General features: G+C 54.2%; 3 protein-coding genes across 6 annotated transcripts; 1 reads left to right on the top strand and 2 right to left on the bottom strand.

Moving 5' to 3' along the window:
* Window positions 1–287: 287 nt before the first annotated feature.
* Window positions 288–19251, bottom strand: AGAP2 (ArfGAP with GTPase domain, ankyrin repeat and PH domain 2). Of its 2 annotated transcripts, XM_040233085.1 has the most exons (20): window positions 14258–15427; window positions 12505–12563; window positions 11797–11884; window positions 11524–11609; window positions 11229–11376; window positions 9984–10118; window positions 9551–9660; window positions 8960–9118; window positions 8724–8810; window positions 8535–8639; window positions 7949–8111; window positions 7655–7774; window positions 6787–6915; window positions 5813–5872; window positions 5432–5580; window positions 5241–5331; window positions 4895–5117; window positions 4510–4765; window positions 2430–4320; window positions 288–2398 (listed from the first exon to the last, which is right to left on the bottom strand). In XM_040233085.1, the coding sequence occupies exons 1-19, from the start codon at window positions 15411–15413 to the stop codon at window positions 4078–4080; spliced, it is 3567 nt and encodes a 1188-aa protein (XP_040089019.1). In that variant the 5' UTR covers window positions 15414–15427; the 3' UTR covers window positions 288–2398; window positions 2430–4077. The 2 variants fall into 2 exon arrangements, with proteins under 2 accessions (XP_040089019.1, XP_040089020.1); XM_040233086.1 differs by lacking the exons at window positions 288–2398; window positions 5813–5872; window positions 14258–15427 and adding an exon at window positions 19069–19251 and having other exon boundaries at window positions 2700–4320.
* TSPAN31 (tetraspanin 31) lies at window positions 18375–24543 on the top strand. Of its 3 annotated transcripts, none has more exons than XR_005719686.1 (6): window positions 18375–18826; window positions 18929–21849; window positions 22363–22530; window positions 22793–22873; window positions 23183–23738; window positions 23840–24368. XR_005719686.1 is itself a non-coding variant. In XM_040233095.1 (6 exons), the coding sequence occupies exons 1-6, from the start codon at window positions 21787–21789 to the stop codon at window positions 23912–23914; spliced, it is 633 nt and encodes a 210-aa protein (XP_040089029.1). In that variant the 5' UTR covers window positions 21622–21786; the 3' UTR covers window positions 23915–24543. The 3 variants fall into 3 exon arrangements, 2 of the variants coding, with proteins under 2 accessions (XP_040089029.1, XP_040089031.1); XM_040233095.1 differs by lacking the exon at window positions 18375–18826 and having other exon boundaries at window positions 21622–21849; window positions 23183–23314; window positions 23625–23738; window positions 23840–24543; XM_040233097.1 differs by lacking the exon at window positions 18375–18826 and having other exon boundaries at window positions 21635–21849; window positions 22363–22491; window positions 23183–23314; window positions 23625–23738; window positions 23840–24371.
* On the bottom strand, window positions 24354–27613 carry CDK4 (cyclin dependent kinase 4). The gene is made up of 8 exons (XM_040233094.1): window positions 27407–27613; window positions 26763–26999; window positions 26461–26596; window positions 26178–26345; window positions 25927–26036; window positions 25626–25676; window positions 25351–25486; window positions 24354–24944 (listed from the first exon to the last, which is right to left on the bottom strand). The coding sequence occupies exons 2-8, from the start codon at window positions 26978–26980 to the stop codon at window positions 24852–24854; spliced, it is 912 nt and encodes a 303-aa protein (XP_040089028.1). The 5' UTR covers window positions 26981–26999; window positions 27407–27613; the 3' UTR covers window positions 24354–24851.
* Between the last annotated feature and the right edge of the window lie 135 nt (window positions 27614–27748).

Raw genomic sequence — 27748 nt, forward strand, 5'->3', positions numbered from 1 at the left:
CAAAGGTACTTAACATTGCTAATTGTTAGAGAAATACAAATCAAAACTATGATGAGGCATCACCTCACACTGGTCAGGATGGCCTTCATTAAAAATGTGTACAAATAATAAATGCTGGAGGGGGTGTGGAGAAAAGAGAACTCTCCTACAGTGTTGGTGGGAATGTATATTGGTGTAACAAGTATGGAAAACAGTATGGAGGTTCCTTAAAAAAAAAAAAAGAGTTGCCATGTGATCCAGCAATCCCATTCCTGGGTATATATCCAGAGAAAACTAATTCCAAGAGATACATGTAGCTCAATATTCATTGCTGCACTATTTATAACAGCCAAGTCATGGAAGCCACCTAAATGTCCACTGACAGATAAACAGATAAAGAAGATGTGGCATACACACACACACACACACACACACACAGGAATACTACTTAGCCATAAAAAAAGAATGAAATAGTGCCATTTGTAGCAACATGGATAGACCTAGAAATTATACTCTATAAGTCAGAAAGATAAATATCACATGATATCACCTATATGTGGAATCTAAGATATGATACAAATGAACTTATTTATAAAACAAAAACAGACTCATAGATATTGAAAACAAACTTATAGTTACCAAAGGGGAAAGTGGGTAAGGGAGGAATAAATTAGGAGTGTGGGATTAGCAGACACAAACAGTTATATATAAAATAAACAACAATGTCCTACTGTATAGCACAGGGAACAAACTATATTAAATATCCTGTAATAAATCATAATGGAAAATACCCCCCAAAATGTATATACACGTGTGTGTATACATACACATATATATGTATATGTAACTGAATCACTTTGCTGTTCACCAGAAACTAATACAACATTGTAAATCAACTATATAATTCAATAGAAAATAAAAATAAATAAAAAAGAAAATAGAGTTCTAGAGACTTTGCTAGATTTAATCATTTTGTACTTTCAATAATAAATTCCTTTTTACTTTCCTTTGGCTTCTGGTGAAACTCCCAGCTGTGCTAAGGCAAACAAGAGGAGGGGAGCAGGATGTGTGGCAGATGGTAACTGGAAGAGGGGAGAACAGATAGCAGCAGGAATCAGGTGAGGACCCCAAGGGGAACTGGGAAGTTGGCGTGGATGTTAGGGATAGCAGCGCCCCTCCAGCCCGCAGGGAATCCACTTCTAGAGTCCTGTTCTGCCACAGTCTGGAGGACCACCTTTTACATTTTCCACAGGCCAAGATGCAGCCCATGATAAAAAGAAGCCAGTGGAGTCCGTAGTGTGGGAATCTGATGTGGGATTGCTGACACCTTGCCCACCTTTCACTGCTAGGAACTGAAAGGAACATCCCACTTGCCTCTGGCTCCCTGTGGTCATTCATTCTCTCCAGGGTCCTTGTTTCCTTCCCACAATCTCTCACATTCAAGCTTCTGAGGAAGGGAGTGAGCTTTTGCTACCAAAAAAGAAAGTGAGGATGGAGTGGGGGCATCTAGGGGCTCTAATAAAGGGGGGCATGGTGGCTAGGTCTCCCAGTTGAGTCTTCTTTGCTACTTGCCTCTCTTCCTCTTGCTTTGCCTTCCCAGACCACACACCTGCGACTACATCTGCAACCCTGACTCCACCTTCTCCTGGGTCAGGCTGCTGTGCTAGGAGGTCATCCAGCCTAGGACCCTGCAGAATCAGGGCCTCCCATGTGAGTGGGATCTGGGCTCCTTCATGCAATCAGCTCACTGGCGCACCTGTAGCTGAATGTCCCTCATGAGGCTGTGTGTGCCTGGGGGGCCAGAACCAACTCCACTGGAAAACAATGGGCCATAGACTGGTTTATCAAAGTGGCTGACAACATGTGTGTGGCTGTGCCCAGGTTGCTGGCCCAACAGCACCCCCATCTGGCCCCTCTACTAGGTCGAATGCTTTCAGCTGCAGACAAGGAACAGCAGGACTGGCTACACGCTGAACCACAAGATGCTGCGGCTCTTGGCATGGTGCGGGCCTCAGGCTGCCGTGTCCTTGCAGTCTTGTGCATGTCATGGGGGTGGGCAGATGTCTGCCTCAGCGGAGCTGGAGTTTGTGACACCAGTAACATCTGTCGTTGGGAGATTTCCCAGCTCTTCCCTCCCTGCCAGGAGAGGGACTCTACTATAAAGCTCTACTTCTGGTACCAGATGCTCAAAGTGAGTAGTCTGGCCTGGGGTGGTCCTCCAGGGCTGATGCTGGAGCCCTGGCCAGGTGCCGTCTGAGCACATATTGTTCAGATTACAAATAAACAGATGCCACCAAGATAACCTATCCAAGATCACTTAACTATGAAGCGGAGGTACTGGTGTCAAAACCAGATTTGACTCCAAAGTTCTTGCTCTTAACCAAAGCGACCTTATCTCCTCATTCCTCCAAGCAGCCCCCTCCGGTCTTCTCTAAACTTCACACCCCAACTCCCGCCCAGAACAGGAGTCATCTTGGGAGTTAGTGACTTCTCTACTCCCTGGGTCCCCACTGTTGTTCTGACTTGCCTGTCTCCTTCCACTCCAGGAACTGTTGCACATGATGGAGTACCTGACCTTCCACCTTGTCCCCCTAGATACTGCCCTGCCACCAGCCCCAGCGGGAGGCACCGGCCCTAGCCCTCTCCCACCTCCAGTTCCCCAGCCTGACCAAGGCCATTCCCTGACCCAGCTCTTCAAGAACAGACCAGCAGCTCACCCCCTAGACAAAATCACTTCCTCTTTAATTGCTGTTGATGAAGATTCACACCACTTGCCTTGGAGGAGATGAGGGGGTAGTATCCCCTGCTGCCCCAGCCCCTCTTCTCTCCCCAATTACCTGGTCCTCTGCAAAATATTTTAGCCAGGAAAAAAAAAAAGACCGGAAACCACTGACACAGATGGCTCAAGGGCTGGGTTGATTGAGGGAGGCAGGGCTGGGCCAGGTAAATTCACCCCACCATCCCCTTTCTGGGGATGGGACGGGGGCGGGGGCGGGGGGGGGTGTCTGGAAACGCCCCCAGCCGCCTCACACCATCGTAACCCTGGCTGGGGGGGGTCATGGGGTTGAGGGATGGGTCTGGAGCTGCTCCAGTGGGAGGGAGGGGCTGGACAGGAAGAATAGTGGGGGAGGGGTCCCATAGTAGGGGTGCCCCCTACCCCAGATCACCACGGGCGCTGCACAGTCACAGGGACGCAGTCACGGTCACAGACACTCACAACCCGAGAGCACCCCCACCCCACCCCACCCTCTGCCCACCCTTGGCTTCCCCTACCCTGAAACGCCCTCCCCAAGCCCTGCCCGCCCCCGCCCCTTGGTTGGGGAACAAAGCAATAAATTACAAGGCCCCTCCCCAGTCCCCCTTAGCCCGCTCTTGCTCCGTCCCTTCTCCCTCCCAAGATAGTGAGGAGGGACCCAGGTTTTCGGCTCCCCCGACCCTTTAGTTTCCATCCATGGGTGGATGTGGGGGAAACGTCCTGATTTCCACTCCTCTTGGTCCCTTTCACGGAAAGGGTTGGGGACCCCCTACCCCCATGGGCAGCAGGGGTCCTGCCCCTCGCTGCCCTTCCCCCTTCACTGGGCAGTGAGATTAGCATGGAAGGGGTAGGGTCCCCCTTATTTGCCCCAAGTCCCAGGGCTAGCCTTCCCACGTACTAACCCCTCCCTGTGGCGTGGCGTCGCCCCAGGAGCCAGCCTGGGTAAATGCTCCCGCCGTGGGATAATCGAACACGGGCAGGACTTAGTCCTTTCCCCCACCCCTAGGGGGCGCGAGCGGGCACATCCAAACGGCCAGGAGCAGGGACCTCGGCGGGGGAGTCCCTCCAGCGGGTAGACCCAGAGCAATCCGCGTGTGGAAACAGTGGAGAGGGGGCGTGCCAAGCTGGGGTCTCCATGCCTCGTTGGGGAGAGGGAAGTGAGTTTGTGTCTTCTGGGAGGCATGGGGGCTGTGCCCTCTTGCGGGGATGGTGTGGGGAAAGAAGTGCTCCCGCGGGAACGAGGTGCGGATCGGAGAGGTGAGTGGGTGCATCTGTCCAGCGGTCCACCCGGTGTGGTCGTGCCCGGCCCGTGTGGGGGTGGGGGTGTCTCTCCAGCGGCGCAACTATACCAGCGCGACTGGAGCGTCGGCTCGGCCCACGCTGGCAGCGCTGCTCCGGCGGCGGGGGCTGGGCGTGGCGGTAATGCTGGGGGTGGTGGCCGCGCTGGGAGTGGTGGCCGTGCTGCCGCCCTCACACGGGCAACCGTGCTGGAGAAGGATGTCGGCGCACAGCTGACTCCCAGCCTGGCGAGCGTAGAAGAGCGCGGTGCGGCCCTGCGCGTCGCGGGCGGACACGTCGGCGCCGTTCTAGAGAGGGCGGAGACGGCCGCGTTACGGTGCGTCCCCGGGGCCTATCCCCTCCCGCTGGCTCCCTCGGATCGCCAGGCCCACTTCCACAGGGTGCGTTTGGGGATCATCGCCCCGCCCACCGCGCTCCTGCCTGTTTCCCAGATGGAACCCTCAAAGCCCCCTTTACAACATACCCGGTTCACTTACCCACAGCAGCAGTTGCGTGATGACTACGTGGGAGAGCTCGGCCGCCAGGTGAAGTGGGGAGCGAAGCTGCGGGTCCTCTACGCTGGTGTCGAGCGGCCCGTGTCGCGCGTGGGCCAGAAGCAGGAGAACGGCGGCCACGTCCTGGGCCTGCACCGCGGCCCACAGCTGGCGGCCCAGCGGTTCCTCGGAAGTGCCCAGTGGCGCCAGGAACAGCAGCTGTTCGTACTTGGCGCGAATCCACGACTCACGCTCCTCCCTGCAGGACCAGAGATCAACAGGAAAGGCTCTAGGGACCTCCCACCCCAAGACCTCTGCTCCCTACCCAGGTGACCCTCCTGGGAGCTGCACACACTAAGTCGCCCCCACCCCTCTTCTGCGCGCGTACCGCGAAGAGTCCCGCGTGGGTTTGACGCGGCCCCGCGTGTCACTCTCCCACACGCGGTTGGCCATGTCGTTGCCAATGGCTGTCAGCACCAGGGTCAGCTCCCGCGGCCAGTCGTCCAAGTCCAGCGAGCGAACGCGGGACAGGTGTGTGCCCAGGTTCCGGTGAATGCCAGAACACTCGATGCAGATGAGTGCGCCCAGGTTCAAGCTGGCCCACGTGGGGTCTGGGGACGGAATGCAGGGGTCAGCTCCCTGGCCGAGCAGCTGGACGGGCCACCCAGCAGCATTCATCAATTTTAGCGAACCACACTCCCTCCCGGGTCTCTCCACTGCCCCCTGGTGCTCACTGGGGGCCCCGCAGTCCACGCAGATTGAGTTCCCCTTGGCATTCCGGATCGCCTGGATAGCCACTGCTTCGCTTTGGCTGTCTGTGCGCAGCTGCAGAAAGGGTTGGAATTAGTCAGACTCTCCCTCTGAGCCCTTCTCCGGACGCCTCAGACACTCACCTCTGCTTTCCGCCCAACACCCGACACTTTACCTTGACCTTACTGCTCTCACAGCACTGGAGACTGGCTAGGATCTGACTTTCGATGGCCTGAACCCAGGCGTCCCGCTCCTCAAAACTGGCTGCCTCAAAGTGCCATGTCTGACCAGTGCTGGACACGATCAGGAACTCGAAGTTTTCCTCTAGGTGGGGGGATGGGATGGGGTCATTAGGGACAGAATTCAAACAGGAGCTGCCTCGCCCAAACCATTCCTCCCAGAGATCCATCCCAAGCCCCTGGGAGTGGAGCAGAGTGGTTGGGGAAGCAGAGGGTGCGGGAGAGCAGGAAGCCCGAGCACATGCAGGGGAAGGCAGGGACACCCCCACCCCTCTGCACCCCCAGCTCAGCGCCCCACCCAGCTCCCCACTTGTTACCTGCTTTATAAATATTTCTTAAACTACCAAAGGATTTTAGTTTCCACATTTTGCGCTTGGCTGGTTTCCCGAAGCAAAGGAGATAGAGATAGAATGGAGAGCAAAACAGAGAAAGAGACCAAGAAAGGAGAAAAAAGAGAGGCAAATGGAGAGGTGGAGAGAGAGAGAGTGACAGAGAGTGCCAGAGACAAAGCAGGACAGACAGATGGGGAGAGAAAGCAGAACTAAAGTCAGTGGCCCCCGAGCAGAGAAGAGCGGAAGCCAAGAGCCATGAGAGTAGGCAGATCTGGAACCTGGGTCTGAGCACCCGGCAGAGAGCAGGGGCGGTAGGGACCAGGTATCATGACCAATGAGGAGCCGGGTCTCTGGGAGGGGAAGGGAGGACCAGGATCTGAGGGAACATGGGGAAGGGGGACAGGAGTTCAGAGGCCAGGGGTGAGGGGTCCCTGGGATTCAGGAAGAGTCTCATGGGTCTGTGGGAAGTCACAGGGAGGCAGGAATGGAAATCACTGTAGTCAAAGGCTGTTGTGGGAGCTTGGCAATCACAGAAAGTTATTGGGAACAGGAGCTGCGTGGGTAGACCCCAGGAGCTGAAGAGTCACTGGGGGTCAGTGAAGTCAGGGACTGAGTCCTCGGGGATAATGGGGCCTTCTGGGCACAGGGGCTGGGGTGTTACGCAGAGTTGGGTCTGGAACATGAACTAGAGGGCCATGAGGAGAGGGAGCAAGAGCTACAGACTTACAGGGGCCATTGAGAACAGGGGCTGGGGCCTATTGCCATAAAAGGCATTGGCTGGGGAATAGGAGGAAGCACAGGGGTTGAGGGGCATCCGTCCATTTTTCACTAAATACTGTACAGAGTGGTGATGATAGTCAAGCACTCCTCTCAGGCACCTTTCCTCCTCCTGCAGGGGTGACCTGGAGTTTGGGGGTGAGGGTCCAGGGTGAGAGTGAAACTACCCACCAGGGCCTTACCTTCAGCCTGCCCAGCCGAGCCTTCAGTTTTAGATGGTGTCGTCAACTTTTTCCTCCTCTGCTTCTTCACCATGGGAGAAGGAGGGGGTTCCCGACTCAGGGGGCTCAGGTCTCCAGATGGGGTACAGTCTTGGGGAGGGGAACACAGCTGCCTCAGCTGCCCTCTCCACAGATTCCCTGATTTCTCCATAGCTTGCCTCCCCTGAACTAGATTTGGCATTTTAGGGTCCCCCTCCTCAGCCATCCCTCTCTAGGAGGTCCCCCTTGATCAATCCTGGGGAGGAGAGCAGATGAGTGGTTTAGAGTCAGACCTGTACTCAGATCCTGGCTCTGCCACTTACTGGCCTTGAGACCTTGAGCAAGTCACTTAATCTTCTGAGTCTCAGTTTCTTCATCCCTAAAATGGGGATAATAATCTTGACCCAACAAGGTTGTTGTGAGGACCACTTGTTACAATGTTACTTGCTATTTGTTTAAAAAATACATATTTCCAAACATTCCAAATGTTGATGGCTGGCTATGTGTAGGATAATGTTCTCAGTTTAAGCCTCAAAGCAACCCTCTGAGGTAGAAACTATTATCTCCCTTTTACAGATGAGGAAACTGAGATGTGGAGAGGTCAAGTAACTTGCCCAAGTGGCAAGCCAGGATTCAAGTTCAAGTTCAGGCAGCTTAGCTCTAGAACCCGCTTGTCTTAGCCATTTTGCTAAACACAGTATGACTGAGCTTGGTGCCTGGGTACCCAGTCAGTGCTTGGGGTGTCCACTTATTCACTGAGTCCGGCCTCCAAGCTCCCACCCCAGTTTTAGTTCCCAGCGCATCCCTTCTGGATCTGGAAGACAGCAATGGAGAATGATTCCTTACTGACCGGTGCTGAGGGCTCGTGCCAGGCTCCGGTCTGGCTTCAGCAGGTGCTTGGATGTCTGGTCTGGTGGTGGCTGCAGGGAGCTAGGGCTGGGGCTGGGGCTTGGGGTAGGAGTGGTGGCTTCTGTCAGATGGGGAAGAAAATAAATCCTCAGTGAGTCAGTCTCTGAGTGATTCCTTACGTGGTCCCTTGTCATTACCCACCTTCCCATTTAACCAGTCCCATTCCCCTCTTCCTTCCTCCTCTTTTTCCTAGCCCTGGCCCCTCTCCTGCCCGTTTGTCAGCAGCCCCACTCACCAGGACCTTCTCCCATCTGGACAGTGCTCATGTCCTTGACCAGCCCGTTGATGCTGGCTGAGGGGCCAAAAGCAGAGATGGCCCGTGGGGGCCGCTTGCCAGGGACTTTTACTGTTGTTCGTAGTAAGTCCATCTCCTTGCCATGGGTACTGTGGATGTAATCCTACAGGAGTATAGGGGTTGAGAGTGTAGGGAATGTTGGGGTCCTCAGTAGTGCTGGGAGGCAGCCAATATTATGGGCAGAGAGGGACTGGAGAGAGGGCTCTGGGAGCTGACTGGGTTGGGATGAGCCCAACAGACTGGGCCCAGCACTGTCTCCCCCAGAAATCATCCCTGAATGGCACGCCAGGTAGAGGTCTTTTCTCCATCTGCTCGCACTAGATTGCAGGTCCTCAGGAGATGGATTTACATTTCTATCTGCAACATGGGCACATGGTAGCTGCCTAACAGATGTTTTGCTAAAGTAAAAAGAAGAGGACTAGCACTTCCCAGAACCAGTGTTGATATCTGCTAGAGGCACATACTGGAAGAGCTAGAAGTGCACCCAAGGCCAGCCACTGTAGCCCAGCCAGTCTCTGGCACTCACATTAATGCTGGGGTGGTAGAGTAGGAAGCCATTACTGGACAAGGTCACATATTTTTTCTTCCATTCTTTGTTCAAGGAGTTGCCACTTCGCTTTAGTAGGAAGCTCTGAAGAATGGAAAGAGACATGTGGGAGAAAACCCAGTGAAGACCAGCTCCCCCCAGCCCAGCCCCAGTCCCTGCACCACCCACCTGTTTGATGGGGATGGCTCGCCCACTTCCCGTTGTCTCTCCCCGACTGTCCAAGCTCCGTTTCTCAGAGTCACTGCCCCGACGATTCTGGAATGGTTATTGGCATCAGTTAGAGGATGGATATGCTGATGGAAGGACATGAGAGACAGATGAAGGGCCAACAGAGAGATTTAGGGACCAGGGAAGATAGGCATGTAACAGGAGACAGGCGGATAGGGGGTTAGAGTGTCCAGTACCGCAAAAAGGCTGGTCCTACGCTTGGCTGCCCGGTGCAGGGACCCTGGGGTGCTTAATCCGGCCACTGCAGCTGCCTCAGCCCGGAGCTCCCGGTGACCGACATTGGGTGAGGACGGGAGAGAGGAAGAGTAGTCGCTAGTGTGGCCCCCGTTACCAGCCTGCAGGCAAACAGAGGGCTCAGAACCGCTGAAGGGCCCCCAGCCCACCAGGCTACAGTTACATCAAGTGATGAGGAATTTGAGATAGTCCCTCATCTCATCACCATTTATTTGTATTATCATTAATAATAAAACTCCTCACTAGCATTGTCACAGTGCTTTAGATTTTGCAAAGGTTGACTTCACAAGTATTATGCCATACAATTTTCCTGACAACCTTGGGATGTTTAGGTGAATTGCTCAAGGACACTGCAAATGGTGTTTCAAACCTGGTTGATTTCCAGTCCGATGCATTTTCTACAAACTGTCACCACCATTTCCATCTGCCCTCACCCCCACAACTTCCTTGGGTTCTTTGTGCCTCTCCTTGGATCACCAGCCCCTCCTCTAATTCCCACCAGCCCTTCTTTTGACCATGAAATCCTGACTCACCTGCCCAGCTACAGGAGTGGAAGCTGCTGAGTGGCTTGGGGAGCTGGGGAGGGACTTGCAGGCAGCCAGAAGCTGCTGCTGCTTTCGCAAGGTCACCACTTTCTGGGCCACTAGGGGAGGGGAGGGGAAGAAGGCATGAGCAGGGCAGATACCCAAAACCACCCTTTTGTGCCCAACTTTGAGAAATGCCCAGGAGATAACAGGCTCCAACTTCCTTGTCACTGCGGCCTTCATGCCACCTGTGGCCTTGCCAGCTCCTCCTGCCCAGAAGGACCTGTGGCTATTAAGCAAATCTTCTCTGACCTCCCTGGTCCCTCCTCCCTCCCATGCAGGCTAATTTCCTGTCGCTCACAGAGGGAGGCCTGGAAGTGGGACCTTGAGGAATATCCAAGTCCCCCGCTCCCCAACACACGCAAGGGATGGCCAAGCTCACCCTCCTGGAACACCCGATCCACATTGAGCCCATAGGTTGCACAAGTCTCATAGTAGCTGCAGCGCTTCATATCAGCACACAGAGCCCTGGCACGAGCATCGCCCACCATGCGGGGGGAGGAAGCACTGATCCTGTCTGAGGGGACCAGAGAGAAGGAGTGGTGGATGAGGACGCCCATGCCCACTTTGCTGCTTTCCTTTCTTCTGGGTTCTAGTCCTAGTCTGGGACTGCTGCTGCTGCTGCTAAGTCGCTTCAGTCGTGTCCAACTCTGTACGACCCCATAGACAGCAGCCCACCAGGCTTGCCCCCCCACCGTCCCTGGGATTCTCCAGGCAAGAGTACTGGAGTGGGTTGCCATTTCCTTTTCCAATGCATGAAAGTGAAAAGTGAAAGTGAAGTCGCTCAGTCATGTCCAACTTTTTGCAATCCCATGGACTGCAGCCCACCAGGCTCCTCCATCCATGGGACTTTCCAGGCAAGAGTACTGGAGTGGGGTGCCATCGCCTTCTCCACTGGGACCACTAGGGATAGGGTATGAGACGATATCCCTCCTATGACCGGGTGCAATGGGAGTGTATAGTCTTTTCTGAATGTTGGGCCCAGCTGCATCATGAGTAGGCTGGGTGAGCTCAGTGTGCCAGTCTTCAAAGAATACTCCGGAACTGACTGGAACATCCTGATAAGGTCTGACACGGCTGACACTCCTGAGTGGCACTCCCCCTGCCCTGCAAATTCAGTGAGTCCTGAACTGAGTGGGAGGACACCTGGCAGCATATGAACTGGGATGAGGCTAAATGTCCATGGTAAAAGGCAGACTGTTCATCTGCAGCAGGAAGCCAAGAGGCAAGCAACAGGTGGAAACAGCCACCTGCAGGACAGGCATCTAGACAGAAAGACCTGCCAGCTTCGTACAGATGGGTCCTGGAGAAGCTTTTCCTGGCTCTGCTGGTGAAGAGGGCCTGGTGGTGGCATCAGGAAACAGCAGTGTGAGAACACCAAGCAGGTGACACCTCAGAGGAAGGAGGTTGCCACTGCAGCTGTCCTTCCTGGAAGTTCCTCTTTTCTCTCTCAGACCTTGGGGAGTTTGTGTTTGGTTTAATGATTCTTATTTAGAGACCAGGCTCCTTCCAGAGGGTTACTGAAATCCAGTGGCCCTGTCCACACACCTTGCCAAGCTCTCACTTGTGTTGGGTGATACCCAGTAGCAACCCCCCTGAAAGCTGTGCTTCCCCAGCCCCTCCTTACCTTGTGTTCCCACCAGTGCCAGGGCAAGGCCTCCTCGTCCCTCACCCCGAAGGGAGCTCAGCTGCCCGTGAAGACGGCTCACAGCCTGGAAACTGTTCTCATCCTCCAGGCTGAAGACGAAAATCACAGCATCTGCCCAGCCTGAGAACTTGCAGAGGGTGAGGGAGCAAATGGATGGTCAGACAGGTCCACTTCTCTGGATGTTATTCCCAAGGAGACCTGGGAAACCAGAGGCCTCTCCTTTGGCCAGTGCTGACCCCAGCCCACCTGCCTACCCCATCATCTCATCCCTCACCTTGGCATCGGGTGCCCCAGCTTCCTCTCGGATCAACACCAGATGAGTCTGTCCATCCACCAACATTTCTTTCTTGTGCTGCTCACCTGTCCAGAAGAGTTGGGAGTGATAGGAGGTCAGAGGTCACAGGTCACCAAATCTCCCCATGCTCCTTGTATTTTAGCTGTTGTGGCTGCATTCTTCTCTCTGGTCACCATATCTGCAGAGTCGTTGATCACACTGTCCAGATCCCTGACCCCAACACTTAGGTTACTATGGCTCCTGAGAACTCACTCTCTGTCTTCTCCAGCACCTGGTATGAACCAGTCAGGAATCGATGGATAAGCGATGACTTCCCACTCCGGGCATCACCCAGCACACCCTGAGGAAAGGTTGTAGAGCAGAGATGGAAGGAATTAAGAAGAGGCAGGATGACTGAGTGTGAACATTCCAGAGAACTCTAAGGGACTGGCAGTGTTAAGTCTTCCAAGCAGGGTTCTACAGGGCCTGGGTGACATCAGTCAGGAGGGCATTTGCAAGGATCAGGCCACGAGTGTTGTAAGAAATGATCCCAAGCTAGAAGTGGACCACAAGCTGAAGAATGTCAATTCAGTGCCTTTTTTTTGTTTTGTTTTTGGTGTTCTGTTGTTTAGGAAACATACCAGATGCATGTCTAGTGAGGGACATGTTACAGCTCTAGGCAATAGTTGGAAAATTTTACCCAATTCTAGGCAACAGAACATGAAGGACTGAAGGGGAGAAGTCAGAAATGAGAAATCTGGAAGAGGACCATGGACCAGCAGGAAAAAGGGAAACTATAGAAGGAAAAGTTATGAGGATGTATCAAGCCCCAGGAAGGTGCTATGAAGGTAGAATCTCAGAACTGGAAAACTATTCCCCATTCTCATAGAGGGAGGGAAGGGAAGAGGTGAAGGCGAGAGAGCTGAGTGCCAGTGGCAGAGAGATCAACCTTCACACAGACCAGGAGACTGGGTTACCTACCAGGCGCAGTTCAGGAATGGAGCGGCTCAAAGTCCATTCCTGGCTATTGACCACAGCTTCTGTAACAGAAAAGGAGTCTTAAGAGGGATACTCCAGGCCAAGGAGGGCTCCCAACCCTCAGTTATCCCTCCTCCTTTTGTAGTTGCCCTGCCTGGGCTGGAGAGCTGTGTGGAAAAGCTGAGTTGAGAGTGGTCCCCAGTCCTCCCATCCTAGTCTCTCTCCCCACAGCTGTTGCTGCCGCTCAGTGGTTGCTTAGCAACGGAGCCAGCAAGACAAAAATACTTCAGTGGGCATCTCCCTTAAAACACATTCCCAAACGTGAGCCCCTGCCCCAAACTGGGGGACCAAGGCTCTGACAGTTGACGGGGTCTTCCCTCTGGAAGGCAAAAAGGTGTCCTGCTCACCAAACTGACTGATTCCCAGCCTAAATCCCCAGAAAAAGGGACTGGGGCATAGGAGGGAGTGGGTCCACCTCAATCTCCCTTTCATAGAACCGAACCTGAAGTGAAGACATCACTCCCCCTTTTCAAGGTCAACGGCTCTGTGGCCCTGACCCCTCCCCACAGCCCAAGGAATGGAGCTTGGATTTTTCTATACGCCCCTCTCATACCCTTCTCACCAGCACCCTCCAGAAGAACGATGGGGAACCGGGCTCCACTCCCAGGCCGAGAGAAGCCACCGGCCTGGGGAGGGATAGAGCGGGGGGCGGGAGAGGAAAGATGTTCCTTCCGCCCGCCGGGTCCAGCCCCCGCGCCTGACACTAGCCGGACGTTCCCGGGGCGCCGCAGCTGCGGCGGGAACTCTGGGATCCGGAGCCATCTGCTCCCACCCGCTCGAGAGCCAAACCCCGGGGGCCGCCTGCGCTCCCGGACTCGCCACCTCTCCCGGGAGCGTGAGCTGAACCGAGACGCCCTCGCCTCTCTCTTCTAGAAAATAAATAAATAAAGACCACCACCACCGCCGCCGCCCCCAACCGGAAAAAGACAGTACTTTCTCCGTACCCCCTCCCAAGTCTCCAGGAGTAAGAATTGCCTTTGCAGCAGTTCCACCCCACTGAGTCACTCCCGGTCAGGCCCCCTAGGAATTTCAATGCGCTCTGGGGCTGGGGTGGGCGGTGGGGGGAGAGTGAGGCTACCGATCCGCCCCCTCTCACTTAACACGCAAGTGTTCAGCACGTTCCAGCCCCCGTGCACTCCCGTACTGCCCAATTCGCCTTCACGGAATGGAAAGAACCCTGTCCCTTCCTGCTAGAAACCTCACCAGCCGGCTCTCAGCCCAGCAAAAGACCTGTCCCTGGCGAGGACTGTCTGCAAGGTCACTCTGATGCCACCCACCCCAAGTGCTCAGGAGAAACTGAGGCTTCCCCAACTCCTTTCTCCTTCAGTAACCCTCTGGGCAACGCAAAGCCGTTTCCATGCTCCCAGAGGCCAGCTGAAGCTGGGAGTGGAGTCTGGGGCTTCTCTGGGAGCAATTTCCTACAGCCATGCTGACCAAGGGCATTATTTATCCCAGAAAGCTCTGAGGCTTTCTGAGTCCCTCTGATATCGTCGTCTTTCATGTCACACAATGCCTACTCACCCCGCTTCCAGGACCTCTTATCCTTTTTGCCCCAGTTCTTGGCAGAGAATTGAACCTGGTTCATCCATCCACCCAAGAAGCTTCTCTCAGTCAGTCCTGGACACCACTCCTCCACCCCAAGCTGAGCATTCCAGGTGCCCTCCCCTCCCCGTCCTCAGGCCCTGGGCCTACTCACTAGGGGAGGCGCGGAGCTCTGCACCCAGCAGCTCCCTAGACCCGCTGCCGGAAGACAGGACCGGCGGACCGGGAGGGGGCCCGGGACCAGGAGGCCCTCCTGTGCTCTTGGTAAAGATGCCGCTGATAAACTTGAGCATCTTGCGATCTCGAGTGGATGCTCGGCCCCCCTCCCGGCCCCGTTTCAGCCCGGGAGCTGGAGGCTCCAGAGTGATTGGAGGTGCAGGCCCGGTGGGCAGCGCGGAGGCGGCGGTGACAGCAGAGGTGGGAGTCAGGGTGGCTGGGACGGTTAGCGGAGGAGGAGAGCCGGCAGGCGGTCCCGGGTGCAAGTCACTGTTGTCCAAGGTCTTACTCTTGCCTTTCCGAGGGGACAGCTTCCCTCGGACTCCGGGCACAGCCCCGACCCCACCAGAGGTCGTGGCTGCCGCTCCCCCTCCCCCTGCGGCGCCGGCGGCGGCAGAAACTCCAGTCCCGGCGCTGCTCTTTGACCCCTTGACCCTGGGCTTGCCCTCGCTTTCGGGCCATGACAGGCGGCTACCGGCGCCCTTGCCCCCGCCGGCTTTGGCGCCACTCGTGGTCACGGTCTTGCAAGGCTTGGGAGCCGGCGGAGGAGGCGCCACCTTGAGCCTCCGGCTGCCGGTGCCGGGGTGCGGGGAGGACGAGCCGGGGACGCCGACGCCCGCCCGGCCTTCGGGTTCCGGGCCCCCCCAGCTCGGGCTGCTGAGCAGGGGGCGCCGGGAGGAGGTGGGGGCGCCCCCGGGCTTGGGGTCTGGACTCAGGCCCCCGGAGAGCGGGGGTCCGGGAGGGGCGGCCCAGAGGGAGAGGCGGCGGCCGGGAGCCGGGGAGACGGGGCGGGCCGGGCTGGCCGGAGCCGGGGACAGGGCGAGGGGCTCGGCGCCCCCGGCGCCCGCGCTGCTCGTGCTGATCCACAGCGCATCCTGCCGGTGGAAGAGCCGCTCGTGCCGCTTCTTGCCCGGCTCCTCAGCGCCTCGGGGGCTGCCGGGATCCGCGGTCTCGGTACCTCTGGTCCCAGGGGCGCCGGCTGCGGCCGCAGACGGAGAAGGCGGCGGCGGAGGCACCGACTCGAGCTTGACCAGGGTCAGCGAGATGAGGTAGGTCGTTGTCCGGCGCTGAAGCGCGCCCGCGCCCCGGCTCATGGGGCCCCGAGACCCCCGAGCTGGGGAGGGGAGGGAACTCCCCCGGACTGCCTCAGGGGGGCCCGGCCATGGGGCCGCCCTGCTCGCTGCCCCCAGCCCCCGGACCCCGCTGAGCCCCCGGCCCGGCTCTGCTGTCGCCGCCGCCGCCGCCGCCTCCGCTTGCGCCCCCCTCCCATCACACGGGGCGCCCCCTCCCCATGCTCCCCGCCCTGCGCCCCCACCCCGTTGGAACCCCGGGACCTTGGTGCTGCTCCAAGGAGGCGCGCCGGACCCTGCACCCCGGCCTGGGTGGGGGCGCTGAGATGGGCGGGGGAGGGCGGGGAGGACTGTAGTGGGGGCAAAAGGGGAGAGGGAGGAAAACGGGGCAGAAAAGAGGAACCCGGGGCTGAGGGAGAAGAACCGGTGCGGGGGAGGCAGGGGCGGGGAACGGGGGACTCGAGGGACAGGGGCCGCGGATGGGGGGTCGAGAGGGGGTCTTTATGAAGGTGGGAAGCTAATGGGGCTGGTCGTGCGGGGGATTCGCAGGGGCGCGGGGAGGATGCTGGGCATGGAGATACAGGCGCCGGCGGGGGAGGAAGGAGGGAAGCCGGAGGGGGTGGGAACCCACAGGTCTGGGGTCCGGGAGAGGAGGGGCGTGAGATCCGGGCGCAGGGTCCGGGGGGCTCGCCGGGGCTCGGCTCGGTCCGGATGCGCGCTGTGTCCGGGCGCTCCCCTCACAGTGAGGAGGAGGCGGCCCCCTGCCCCCCCCACCCAATCTCCCCCCCACCTTCTCTCCACCAGCACGGCTGTCTGCGAAGGCGGTGCAAAATCCAGGACTGGATTTCCCTCCCAAATCCTGGGCTGGATTTCCTGGAACTTGGACTCATCTACTCCAACATCGAGCCCCCTCCCCTAGCACACCTCGGTTAGGAAGCGCTACTGTTGGGTGTGGCCTTTAGGCAAGAGAGTAAAAATCGTTGTATGGGTGGGCAATCCCCGGCGAAAACGGAGCAAATTCGGATTCACTGTCAATTCCGGGGAGGCTGACGTGGGAAAATGGGGAGCCTTGAAATCCCTTTCCCAAGACCCCTTGTTTTCCCCAGGTACTTGCACGGGTTCCTCTTCCCACGACCCAGCCCCGTCGCCCACCCCCACCTTCCACACGCAGTGCGTTGACTGGGCCATGACTTGAGCCTAACTGTCCCAAAGTGAACTTGGAAAGTGTTCCCTGGGGATGGGGACAAACATGGAACTTAGCAGGGTGGGTGGAAGGAGGGGTTGCCTCAAGTGGAGAGAGATCTACGGAGTGGAGGAGCCCGGCGGAAAAGTGAGTCCCAAGGTTCCAGCTCGGGGTGGAAGGAGAAAGAAGACGTCTACAGATCAACACCACCCCCCATACCAAAATGCATCCGGTCTCCATAGCAACCGTAGCTCCAAGAGCGCCTCAGAAAGAGCGGGGATAAGCAGAGAGGAGGATCGGTGTGTATGGTGGGTGGGGGGACCGGCTGAGTAGTGGAGGCACCACCTTCACACCTGGTTACACGCATGCCGAACATATAGCGGCTCAAATAAAGACCCCGTCAGCTGAGGCAGAGGGTACAGGCCTCCTCTAAGTTCCATTCAATCTCCTGAGGTTTTCGGGGTGGGGCTTTTTTCCGAAGGTTAAAGAGGAGATAGAATGAAAAACGCCTGCTCTGTGTCCTCCAGCCCTTTAGGGACCCTGGAGTTAAAGGCTGGCTGGCTGTCCTCAAGGCCCGGGAGAAGGTTGAAAGGGCTAGGCCGATGGAGGACAGACGATGAGATGGGCAGGTGTGCACCAGTCGAGGGAAGCCTCCATTCCAGCCTTGAAGTCCCCTCCCTGGGACTCGGGGAGTCTCAGCGTTCCCCTAATTTGGCGTCCCACCCTCCTGACGCAGCGGAGACTATAATAAGTGCTGCCGTGGGCGGCTCTTGGAGGCAGAAGCCGGCGGCATGCTGGGCCTGGTAGGGGATGATGGGGGGACGGTACCAGGATGCTGGGTGCCCTTTGTTCTCTCTGAAACTTGTACCCAGTCCCTCCGCGGTCCTCAGTCAGCACCCACCAGCGCCCCCCTCCCACCCGCAGCAGAAGGATGACACCATCCCCAGAAAAGAAGACTCTTTCTGAAGACTTTTTTGAAGAGACTTTTCTGAAAGAGAGGGTGAAAATGTGTTGCTTCTGGCGTAATATTCCTTCCTTTGTTTGCCTCAGTTTTCGTTTATGTTCAATGGGAACAGAATCCTGACTCTCAGAGTGGAGTGGAACAAATCACTTAGGAAGAGTGGTTTTCTGAGTTCAGCCTCCACTCTTCCTCTCTCCCTCCTCTCCAAAGATAAGCTGTGTTCCTCTACCTGGCCTAAACCTCTTTCCTCACCCGCTCTTTTTTTTTTCCCCCTAAGCAGCGGGAGTTCCTCCCTAGGAGGCCTCATGGGGCCACTCCCCGCTAGGTCTCCTTTTCTAACCCCTGTAGGGAAGGTATCAGCTGTAATTCTTGGCAAAAGATGGGGGAGAGATGGTGAGAGGGGTACCAGTGGAAGAAAGGCAATGAAAAAGGAATTAGATGGTTCCCTTAGGAACTTGAACCAAACTGTTCCTTCCCCAAGTGAACCAAAAGTTCCTGTTGGCCTCTATCAGAGGGTTCTGGCAGGAATCATCCTTGATGGAAAGAACAGTCTCTTGCCCACTCACCCCCCACCGCAACCCCCAGGTAGGCAGCTAAGCATAGAGAGCCTGGAAGAGACCAGGGTATAATGGAGGATATACTTTACCCAGACACCTTTAGTGAGCAAAGTAGCTAGCTTTTATTGGCTCTTTGCAGTTTCAGAGGCAAATTAAATGACACCAGACCAGAGATGACTTCCAGCTCCACTAGTTCCTTAGTGGTGGGGCCTTGTGGATAGAGAGAAGCTACTCCTGCCAGGGCCCCACCACAGGACTGAAGGCTGGGGTGGGCAGGAGGATGTGGCGGATGGTGTTGCCATGGCAGCACTTCCTCCCTGTGTTGTCATCACTTGCTCTAATGGCACTAAGGAGGTAGAGCGGAAGGTGTGTGTGTGTTGTGGGGGAGAGACAGGAACAGGAGCACGGGGAGGAAAGGGGACTGAGACGAGTCCTGGGGACTTCTCTACACTTTCAGCTGTGCAGAGCATGCTGTGTGAGTGTTATGTGTGTCTGGGAGCCTGAGATACTCTGTGTGGTGTATTTCTGGTATGCGTGTGAGTGTGTGTTCTCTCTACAGCTGGAAAACAAGAGGTCACTGATCCTTTGTGGGTCCTGGGAATGACCACATTATCCAGTCCTGGAACCTCTTGTCCCAAACTGCTTCCTGCCCCAGACTCCCCCAGCAGGGTCCAAGTCTACCATGGGTCTGTCACAGCCTGTCTTCCTCATGCTCACCCACTTTTCCATTGCCAAGGTCAGCTCAGCAATGATCTGTATTTTGATCCCCTGGGAGGAGGAGGAGAGTTGGGGAAAGAGGAAAAATGACACCTCCTCTGTCTTTTTCCATCCTTTCCAGATGTATTCTTTCCCCAAGTCCAAGCTCCATCTTGGGAACCAGAAAGTGGCTGATTGGGAAATGATGGATGACCCGGCAAGCCCTTATACGCCCCTGCTGGTCCTCAAGACACCCAAGTTGGAAGCTAATCCTTCTCTTACCTCGTACGCTGTGCAGCGAGGCTTGAATACTGTCCCGAAGTTCAGGGTCGCTCACCCTCTCTGCCAGCTTCCTGAGGCTGTTTAGAGCCTGCCTGGCCACCTCATGTCGTCTGACTTCTGCTCTCACTGCAGCTACAGCCAACTGCCTCTGGGCATGCATGTTGCCCAGACCTGTCTTGCTGGGCTAAGAGCAACCACTGGCCCTGAGGCCCATGGCCCCACAGCCCCCAAACCCCAGAAGGCCCCTTCTGCTCAGCCTCAGAACTCGCTTCCCTGCCCGCCCTTCCGTCTGTCTGTCGACTTCACTTCCTGACTGGTGAGTTTCAAACCCACAGCCTGGGTCAGCACTACCTCCTGCACCACCCACCCCCTCTAGCGTTGGCCCATCAGCTCTGCCAGCCAGCCCCTGCCACGATTGCCCAGCCAGGTGGATGGAGAGGCCTTAATGAGCATCCGAGGGCCTCCTGTGGGAGAGAGCTAATTAAGATGGGTGTTGGTAAGGGGAGAGTGTGGCATGTCACGTCCCAGATGCAATCCCAAACTCCTGGTGACCTGTAGGTTTGTGTGCAGTCTCAAACCCTCACAGGAATCCACACACTCTTGGTCTGGCACCTTTAATGCCCTGCATTCCAGCTTACGGCTGGACTCCTCACCTACTCTGCACATCCAAAGGGTTCACACGCTTAACATCTTGCAACGTAACCCTTAGTCGGCTGCCCCACTGCAACCATCTCCTGCTTAAAAGGACCAAGTAGGCACAGGGAGAACAAGTTATGGAGGATAGTAACCTGTAACCAGAAAAAACCACCAGGCTCCATGTTCAGTTACTTTCATAATAATTGACTTGTCTATAACACTCAATAGTTTACAACTCACTTTCATATATATTGACTTCACAACAGGCCCAAGGGGTAGGATTTTTATCCCTATTTGGCAGAAAAGGAAACTGAAGCTCAGAGAGGCCAGTAAGAGGTGACACAAAGATAAGGATTTAGGTATTCTGATTATAATTCTGATACACTTTTCACTACACCGCCCAAATAAGACACTCGCCAACCAGACCCCCTTATGCCTGATACCACTGTCCTGTCCTTGATTTAGTCCCTGAAAGAGGGTGGGTGAGGAATTGAAGGACAGAAAGAAGATGCGGTAGGGGGATGGAGTGAAGAGGAAAACAGTGGGTAGTTTGATGTAATCATTTTGTTTCAGGACTTAAACCTTTCTGGCCCTGCCAAATGCCTCATCTCCTGTATATCTTACTGATACTAATTTGTGATAGATGAGGGATTTTAATATATGAATGTGTAGTTGGAGATAAGAGAATTAGATTTAGGATTAACCACTGGAAACTGTAAAATAGCCCAAAAGATAATAACTAGCAGTGAGTGTTTACTATGTGCCAGGTAACCATTCTACATATATTCTAAGCATTCTATATATATTAACTCATTCAATTTTCACAACACAAGAGGTAGGTGTATGGTTATTTATCCCCATTTTACAGATGAGGAAACAGGCACAGGGAGCTTAAGTAACTGGCCAAAGGTTACACAGCTAGTAAGCCGCAAAGTTGGAAGCTCCTGCGATCTGACTTGAGCGGTAAGACGGTGCCACTTAGGCAGTCATAGAAACTAAGTACACACAAATGTAAATTATTCTGTAGGGCTGAAGGGAAGTTTTCCATTTGTGTTCCTACTACGACTGCCTCTTTGTTTTGGTGGAAAGAGGAACTATGTCTTTTCCTATCCCCACGCAAAAGGCGGTGCGTCAAAGCACTTATTCCTTAATAAACAGATATTGATCAACCACTACGCCCGCCCCTGGAGTGAAAATGTGAAGACTCCGCCTTCCCCTGATATTTATTCATATTCCAGGCCCCTCCCTTTGTCTTTTTTTTTTTTTTTAACCGCCCAGGATCAGGCATGTCCTCTGAAGACTCCAGCACACTCATGTGCGTCTTGTGGCTTTGTCACATACAGGAATGCGCCGCTCCGAGGCTGCTAATTTTCATACTGAATTTCTAGTATGTTCACAGCCCATCAGGAGGGGATATGGATCAGGCTATGTGTACTAGTGGACGCACTTGCAAAGATGAGAGTATTTGCTAGGTGGTGTTATGCCCAACCCGGGGCCTCTGTGGCCGGGCTAAATAGCTTAGTATTTTGCTTCTCTGGGTGTTCCCGAATGTGATGCAATAGTAGCAAAAGAGAGCGTCATCATGAAGTCATTGCGGGACAAGGAGAAAGGGGCGGGAGGGCCCTCCCTTGAGGGGAGGAGCCCTTTCACCTGGCCCTTGAAGCACCTTCTCTTCACCGGAATTTCCCGAGAGCCTCCTCCCTCGGATAAGTCCTCTTGCAGCCGCCACCACAGAAATCTCCGTTTTCAATCCGGGGTTTTGAAATTTAGGCTCCGGTCTCTATGAGACTCTCTGGAAGCCCTGCCCCCAGTTTTAAGTTTCATCCAATAAAGAACCTAAAAGAGGGGCCGGCAGGCGGGTCAGTGACGCGATGCAGATTGATTGGCATTCAGGCCACCGACGTCCTAGATTAGTCCCAAATTTCGCCAATCCAAAGGCGGGGGTGGGACGGTGCAGGCGCAGAGGATTGGGTTTGGCTGGACTCGATTTAAAGAGACAGAAGCTGTCGGGGTCCAAGAAGACGATCCGCGAGACCCTCCCCCCAAGTTTTTGGGACCACTTGGGTCCCCAAAGCTGGGGAGATGGTTTGCGGAGGCTTTGCCTGCTCCAAGAATGCTCTCTGCGCGCTCAACGTGGTCTACATGGTGAGGTTTTGGAGGTCGGGGGAAGCTCCAGGGCGGAAAGGCCAGTAGAGAGAATGTCTAAGGGACTTCGGATGGGGAGAGGGATGTACTAGGGGTTCCGGGAAGATTCCCGGGAACTTCCGGCGAAGAGGGAATTCCTAGGGACTTCCGTGGGAAGAGGGGAGACTTCCGGTGACCAGAGGGTTTATCTAGGGGTGGGGGGTGATGAAGTGAAGGCTCATCGTGGGGATAAAGGCCCAGCCCTCCCTCTTCTGAATTTAGGCTTCTCCCAAATGGAAGTGATGGATGAAGCTAAATGTTCTGTTTTATATTCATAGACTTTACGCCCCCTGCCGCCTCTCAACCCTATTCCAGCCATTCTGACCTCTGATGGGTCCTGGTCCTGGTAGTAGTACCTCTCACTCACTCACTCACGCAAAACTCAGTTCTTTATTGTCCAGCCACCTCTCTCACCTTGGCCTTTGGCGGTGATGCACGCTGGAATTCTTTTGAGATATATCCTGTTTTCCATAGCTGGTAGGCTTGTTGCTCATTGGAGTGGCTGCATGGGCTAAGGGCCTGGGTCTGGTGTCCAGCATCCATATCATCGGAGGAGTTATTGCAGTGGGAGTCTTCCTTCTTCTCATCGCGGTTGCTGGGCTGGTAGGTGCTGTCAACCACCACCAAGTACTGCTTTTCTTTGTATCCTGACCTGAAGTGATCGGGGCACTGGGGCTTTTGGGAGGACTGTTAGCTAGGAAGTTAGAAAGGAGGGTAGGAGACCTCCAGTGTTTGGGGGATATGTCTCCTTGCCCTCCCTTATACCATACTCTATGAAACAAAAGCCAATGATTTTGTTTTCAACTGATGTAATTGTGTAAGTTCTTCGACTGGATCAGATCGTTACTATAGGTGGAACATAACGGAATCTAGGACTTTTTTTTTCCATAACTCTTCCTCTCAGTACATGATCATCCTTGGTTTGGTCTTCCTCTTCCAGTTTGGAATCTCTTGCTCATGTCTGGCTATTAACCTAAGCAAACAGGTAAGAAGGTGCCCTTTCAAGTACTTTTTCCCCCACCCTCTAACCTCTTAACTTCTCACTCTCAGTCTGGCCCCAAAGATCATTCTTAGACCCACTACTTCCAGAGCTATTTGCTTCCTTTGGGATGTCTGGCTAACTGACCGTGAGGACAATCCAGAAGTGGACAGTTATTGTGTCTGCACCTTTGCTTTTCAAGGACGTTAACTCTTTGCTTAAAAGGGGAAATTGAAACACTGGAACTGGGATCAAAATTAGGGGATTCTTAAGATTAGCAGCATCAAATGATTTCCTTCTGCCTATATCCTCCAGACAGATGTCATCAATGCTTCTTGGTGGGTCATGAGCAACAATACCCGGGATGAACTGGAAAGAAGTTTTGATTGCTGTGGCTTGTTCAACCTTACAACCCTGGATCAACAAGATTATGCTTTCTGCACTGCAGTGAGCTGGCATGGGAGGGGGTGGGGGTGGCGGTGGTTTGTGTGATAGAAAACTGGCTAAGGCCGATGCTCAAATTGGCAGATTTGAGCTTAATGTGATCGCCTGTCTCTAGCAGCTCACTTGTACTGGGGCTGTGTGCTGATAGGAGTTGGGGGATGGATACAGATTCTAGAGAATTAGCCAGTGTCCAGTCTATAGGATACTAATCAGGAACTGGAAGATAATTCCTAGGGTCATTCACCACAGTTACGATAGAGCACCGTAGCAACTCTGCATCCTCCAAATATGCATATGTGTGTTTTTCGCTCAGGTCTGTAAGAGCCGGAGCCCCACATGTCAGATGTGTGGAGAAAAGTTTCTTAAGCATTCAGATGAAGCCCTGAAAATCCTGGGGGGTGTTGGACTCTTCTTTAGCTTCACAGAGGTAACATTCTCTAGTTCCCTTATATCCCTTTTGTACACCTCGAAGTCTTAGCCCCAGAAATTCATAGTTCATGTTTATCTCTTTTCTCTTTGCTTCTACAGATCCTTGGTGTTTGGCTAGCGATGAGATTTCGGAATCAGAAGGATCCTCGAGCCAACCCCAGTGCCTTTCTATGAGACTTTGGATCCTTGTGACATGTTTCCTGCTGTCTGCTCTCCCTAAGCTTTTTCTTCCCCTTAGGGAAAACTTGGGGTCTGTAGCCCTTTTTGAGAAAAACGAAAGGGCCTTTGCCATGTTCCCTAAAGATGACTGAACAGTTAGGCTTTATGCCTTGATATGTTTTGCTGGGAGAAAGATTATAAGGAATAAAGAAAAACCCTTCTTCCTTCCTCTCTCCCTAAGTGAATATGGGAAGTTTCCAGGATTACATGAGATGGGATGGGGGTTGGAGTCATTCCTGGCTGTTTCCCCTCTTCTCCCTTCCATACGCTGGACCACCTCAACACATCTTTGCTCCAAGGGTAAATCAGGGACAGATCCAGAGAGAAAACTACCAAGAACTCTTGTAATAAGGAGGACCTGGTTTGGGGAGGTTCAGTAAATATAAAAATAAAAACCATTTCAACTCTATAATCAAAGAAGCCATGTAAGTGCCTTTCCTTCTCTTGTTGGTAGAGGGGCTCTACTGACCCTGTGATCTAAAGAGAATCTGCAAGGAAGTTCCATCTTCCAAATGTTTTTTTCCAAATCCCCAAACAGTAAAGCCAATCAGAGGAAGAAATATTAAAAAAAAAAAAAAAGACCACATTTCTTTGTTTTGTTTGTCCTGTATAAAAAAGGATCCCAATATAAAGGTATAAAGAAGGGGAGAACAGGGACATATCCCTTGGTATAAGGACACAGGATAAGGATAAGCCTCAAAAAGAAAGGTGGAGGGGGGAATATCGTTAAGGCAGTAAAATATCGTCTGTAAAAAGTTGGAGGAGGAGTCTCCACAGCTTCAGAGGTGAAGGCAGAGGTTGCCTTCTCAGTGGTGGGGCTCTCCACTCAAGTGTTCAAAAGAAGGGAAATTTGGTGTCTCTCGCCTTGGTTCTGTTCCAGCCATTCTGTTGCTCACTCTGCGTCACCTTCTGCCTTGTGTAGATAAGAGTGCTGCAGGGCTCGGAAGGCAGAGATTCGCTTGTGTGGGTTAAAAGTCAGCATCTCCTGAGAAGGGATGCAAATGTCAGGAAACATGGAAGAAACAAAAAGGACTCCTGCTTACCCCCAACAATACCTAGAATGGGTGATTTTTTTCTATCCCTCTTATGGACAGCCGTTCAAAACAGTAATAAAAACCAGCCCATTCACTATCAAGTCTCGGTAACAACAATGCATTTGGGTCCCTTTTATCCTGCTCCATTTCCCCCTCCTGGTGGCTCAAGTGGTAAAATGAACTGCCTGCAATGCAGGAGACCTGGGTTCAATCCCTGGGATGACCCCCCGGAAAGAGAAATGGCAACCCACTCCAGTGGGCTACAGTCCATGGGGTTGTAAACAGTCACAGGACTGAGTGACAAACATGTGATTTCCCCCTGCAGTCTCGCCCTGTGCCCATGCCTGAGTCTATTACCAGCAGCAGCTGTGCTCCAGATTCCTCCAGCTCAGGGACCACCGACTGCACTGGGCGGGGCCCTCTGGGGGAAAAGGCTCCTCGGGGTAGAGAGACATCTCGGGGCCAGTCATCCTCCGGGGGCAGTCCGATCAGGCTATGGGGAACAGGAGAATCTGGTCAGGAGGGCCCTTTTCCAGCCCCCATCTCCAGGGGCAGAGCCAGCTACTGTCAAGGACTCAGCAGAAAAATAAGAACTTGGAATGCAAAGTTCTTCCCCCTTGCAGGTCACTTACTCAAAGATTTTGCCTAATTGGTCAGCTTCAGAGTTTCCACAGAAGAGAGGCCTAAGGTGAAGAGAGACAGTCATTCCAGTAGCAGTTTTTCAAAGACAGAGTGGTAGATACTGTTTAGTGGCTCAAAATATATGGTATAGAGAATAAAGGGCTAGGAAATTCCTAATTCCAGAACATTTCAGAGTTTCCGGCTATGGACAAGGTGGCCAATAGTAAGTGGAAGAGCGAGCAGGGTATAGGCGTGGATTATGAATAAAAGACTTGGGAAATTCAAAATGTTTGGGATACTTGGGCCCCATACTTTCGACGAAACATCTCTGCGAAGATACAGCCAACACTCCACATGTCCACAGGTGTTGCATACGTAGACTGCAGAAGAACTTCTGGAGCACGATACCAGAGTGTAACAACCTGATGGGAATAAGTAATGCGGATGAGAGTCCTGCAAGTTACTGCAAAGCACATGAAAAAACACACTCCTTCTCAACTGTTATGGGCAATCACTCTTCTCCCCCAGCCAGACCCCATCCTGGCCACCATCATTCTACTGACCACAGGTGTAAGTGCCATCTGGTAGCTGTAGATTCTGGCCAGGCCAAAGTCAGCCAGCTTGACTGTCCCACCACTTGTCACCAGAATGTTCTCTGGCTTCAGGTCTCGGTGAACTATGCAGTTGGCATGAAGGAAATCCAGGCCTCTTAGAAACTGGCGCATCAGATCCTGGTTTGGAAGGGGTAAGTACAGAGAAACTGGGAACCAGGTGCCACACCTGAAATTACAACAAACTACCACAAAGGTCTCAAGCTACCTCTCAGTGTCTGCCCACCCTACTTACCTTTATGGTCTCCACTGGCAAGCCTGGTGGGGGTGCCTTGTCCAGATACGTCCTGAGGTCTTGGTCCACATGCTCAAACACCAGGGTCACTTTGGTCTCCCGGTCAGTCCGGGCTGTTGCACAGACGTCCATGAGCCTGGCCAAAACAAACGGTCACTCACTGAGCAATGGTCTTGGACCCAACATGGCCTCCCCTATTTCCTCAGGGTTCCCACTCCTCTTCTGACCACCACTCCACATCTACAGGTTAGGCTGTCTTTTTCCTTTCACGACCCACTCCCACCCTTCCATCTTCTTCTCACCTGACAACATTGGGATGCTCAAAAGCCTCCAGACGCCGCAGTAAGGCCACCTCCCGAACGGTGCTGATGGGCAAGCCCCCTCCAGCACCTCCTCCATTGGGGACTCTTACACTCTTGAGGGCCACAAAGTGGCCACTGTGGGGATCACGGGCCTTGTACACTGTCCCATAGGCACCGACACCAATCTCAGCCACTGGCTCATATCGGGAGGTAGCCATTCTCAGACCAGAGGAGACCCTACAATCACAGAGGCTCAATGAGCCTGCAGCAACAAAGTGATTCCCACAAAAGACATCACAAAGACAACACCAACAGCATTCCCAAACTTCCCTGAGGGCAGCCCCCTAGGTAACACAATGACTCTAACCCCAAACCCTCCAGCCACGTGAGGCCCTATAACTTTTGCAAAGATGCATTTTCCTTGGGGACCATCAAGCCCCACACAAGGGAAATCCCATAAGACACACCCCCTACATCAAAGACCCGACACCCAGTTCCTGAAATTACACCTCCCTTCGGCCACAAAGGAATATTATCACATCCTGCCCCACTTCCCGCCCTCGAGCAACCCTTCCATAACCAGCCCGCGTAGGAAGCAATGGAGGGCGAGAACAGTCCCCATTCCTGAAAAGGGCTACACTCACCTCGCCCCGTGTCAGGAGCTGCGGGGTCGGCCCGTTATCCGGACCCCGGAGCAGGTTCCTGCAGCGCCATACACTCGAGGTCCGTCCTGGGCAGCTGGACGCTATGGGCCCAACCATAGACACAGGCCGCAGGCTAGAGCGGCCCCTTTTACCCCCACCCTCACCATGTGACCAGCTGCCAAAGAGGCGCGCGGAAATTGGAGGGGCGGGGCGAACGCCGGACGTTCGGATCACGTGACCGGACTACTCATGCGCAGAGGGGCAGCCAGAAAGCGGCTTTGAACGAGAAAGGGGCGACGAGGGGAAAGAGGCGGAGAGAGATGGCAACCACATGATCTGTTG

This window comes from Oryx dammah, unplaced genomic scaffold, assembly GCF_014754425.2.
Source record: "Oryx dammah isolate SB20612 unplaced genomic scaffold, SCBI_Odam_1.1 HiC_scaffold_29, whole genome shotgun sequence".
NCBI lineage: Eukaryota > Metazoa > Chordata > Mammalia > Artiodactyla > Bovidae > Oryx > Oryx dammah.

Coding starts and splice junctions, on each gene's coding strand:
- TSPAN31 (XM_040233095.1), top strand. CDS start 21,787: ATGGTTTGCGGAGGCTTTGCCTGCTCCAAGAATGCTCTCTGCGCGCTC. Junction 21,850..22,362: donor CGCTCAACGTGGTCTACATG/GTGAGGTTTTGG, acceptor TGTTTTCCATAG/CTGGTAGGCTTGTTGCTCAT. Junction 23,315..23,624: donor ATTATGCTTTCTGCACTGCA/GTGAGCTGGCAT, acceptor TTTTTCGCTCAG/GTCTGTAAGAGCCGGAGCCC.
- AGAP2 (XM_040233085.1), bottom strand. CDS start 15,413: ATGAGCCGGGGCGCGGGCGCGCTTCAGCGCCGGACAACGACCTACCTC. Junction 9,119..9,550: donor CCACTCCTGTAGCTGGGCAG/GTGAGTCAGGAT, acceptor GTTTGCCTGCAG/GCTGGTAACGGGGGCCACAC. Junction 8,811..8,959: donor GTAGGACCAGCCTTTTTGCG/GTACTGGACACT, acceptor TAACCATTCCAG/AATCGTCGGGGCAGTGACTC.
- CDK4 (XM_040233094.1), bottom strand. CDS start 26,980: ATGGCTACCTCCCGATATGAGCCAGTGGCTGAGATTGGTGTCGGTGCC. Junction 26,037..26,177: donor AGATGGCACTTACACCTGTG/GTCAGTAGAATG, acceptor TATTCCCATCAG/GTTGTTACACTCTGGTATCG. Junction 24,945..25,350: donor CTGGAGCACAGCTGCTGCTG/GTAATAGACTCA, acceptor ATCCCTTCTCAG/GAGATGCTGACTTTTAACCC.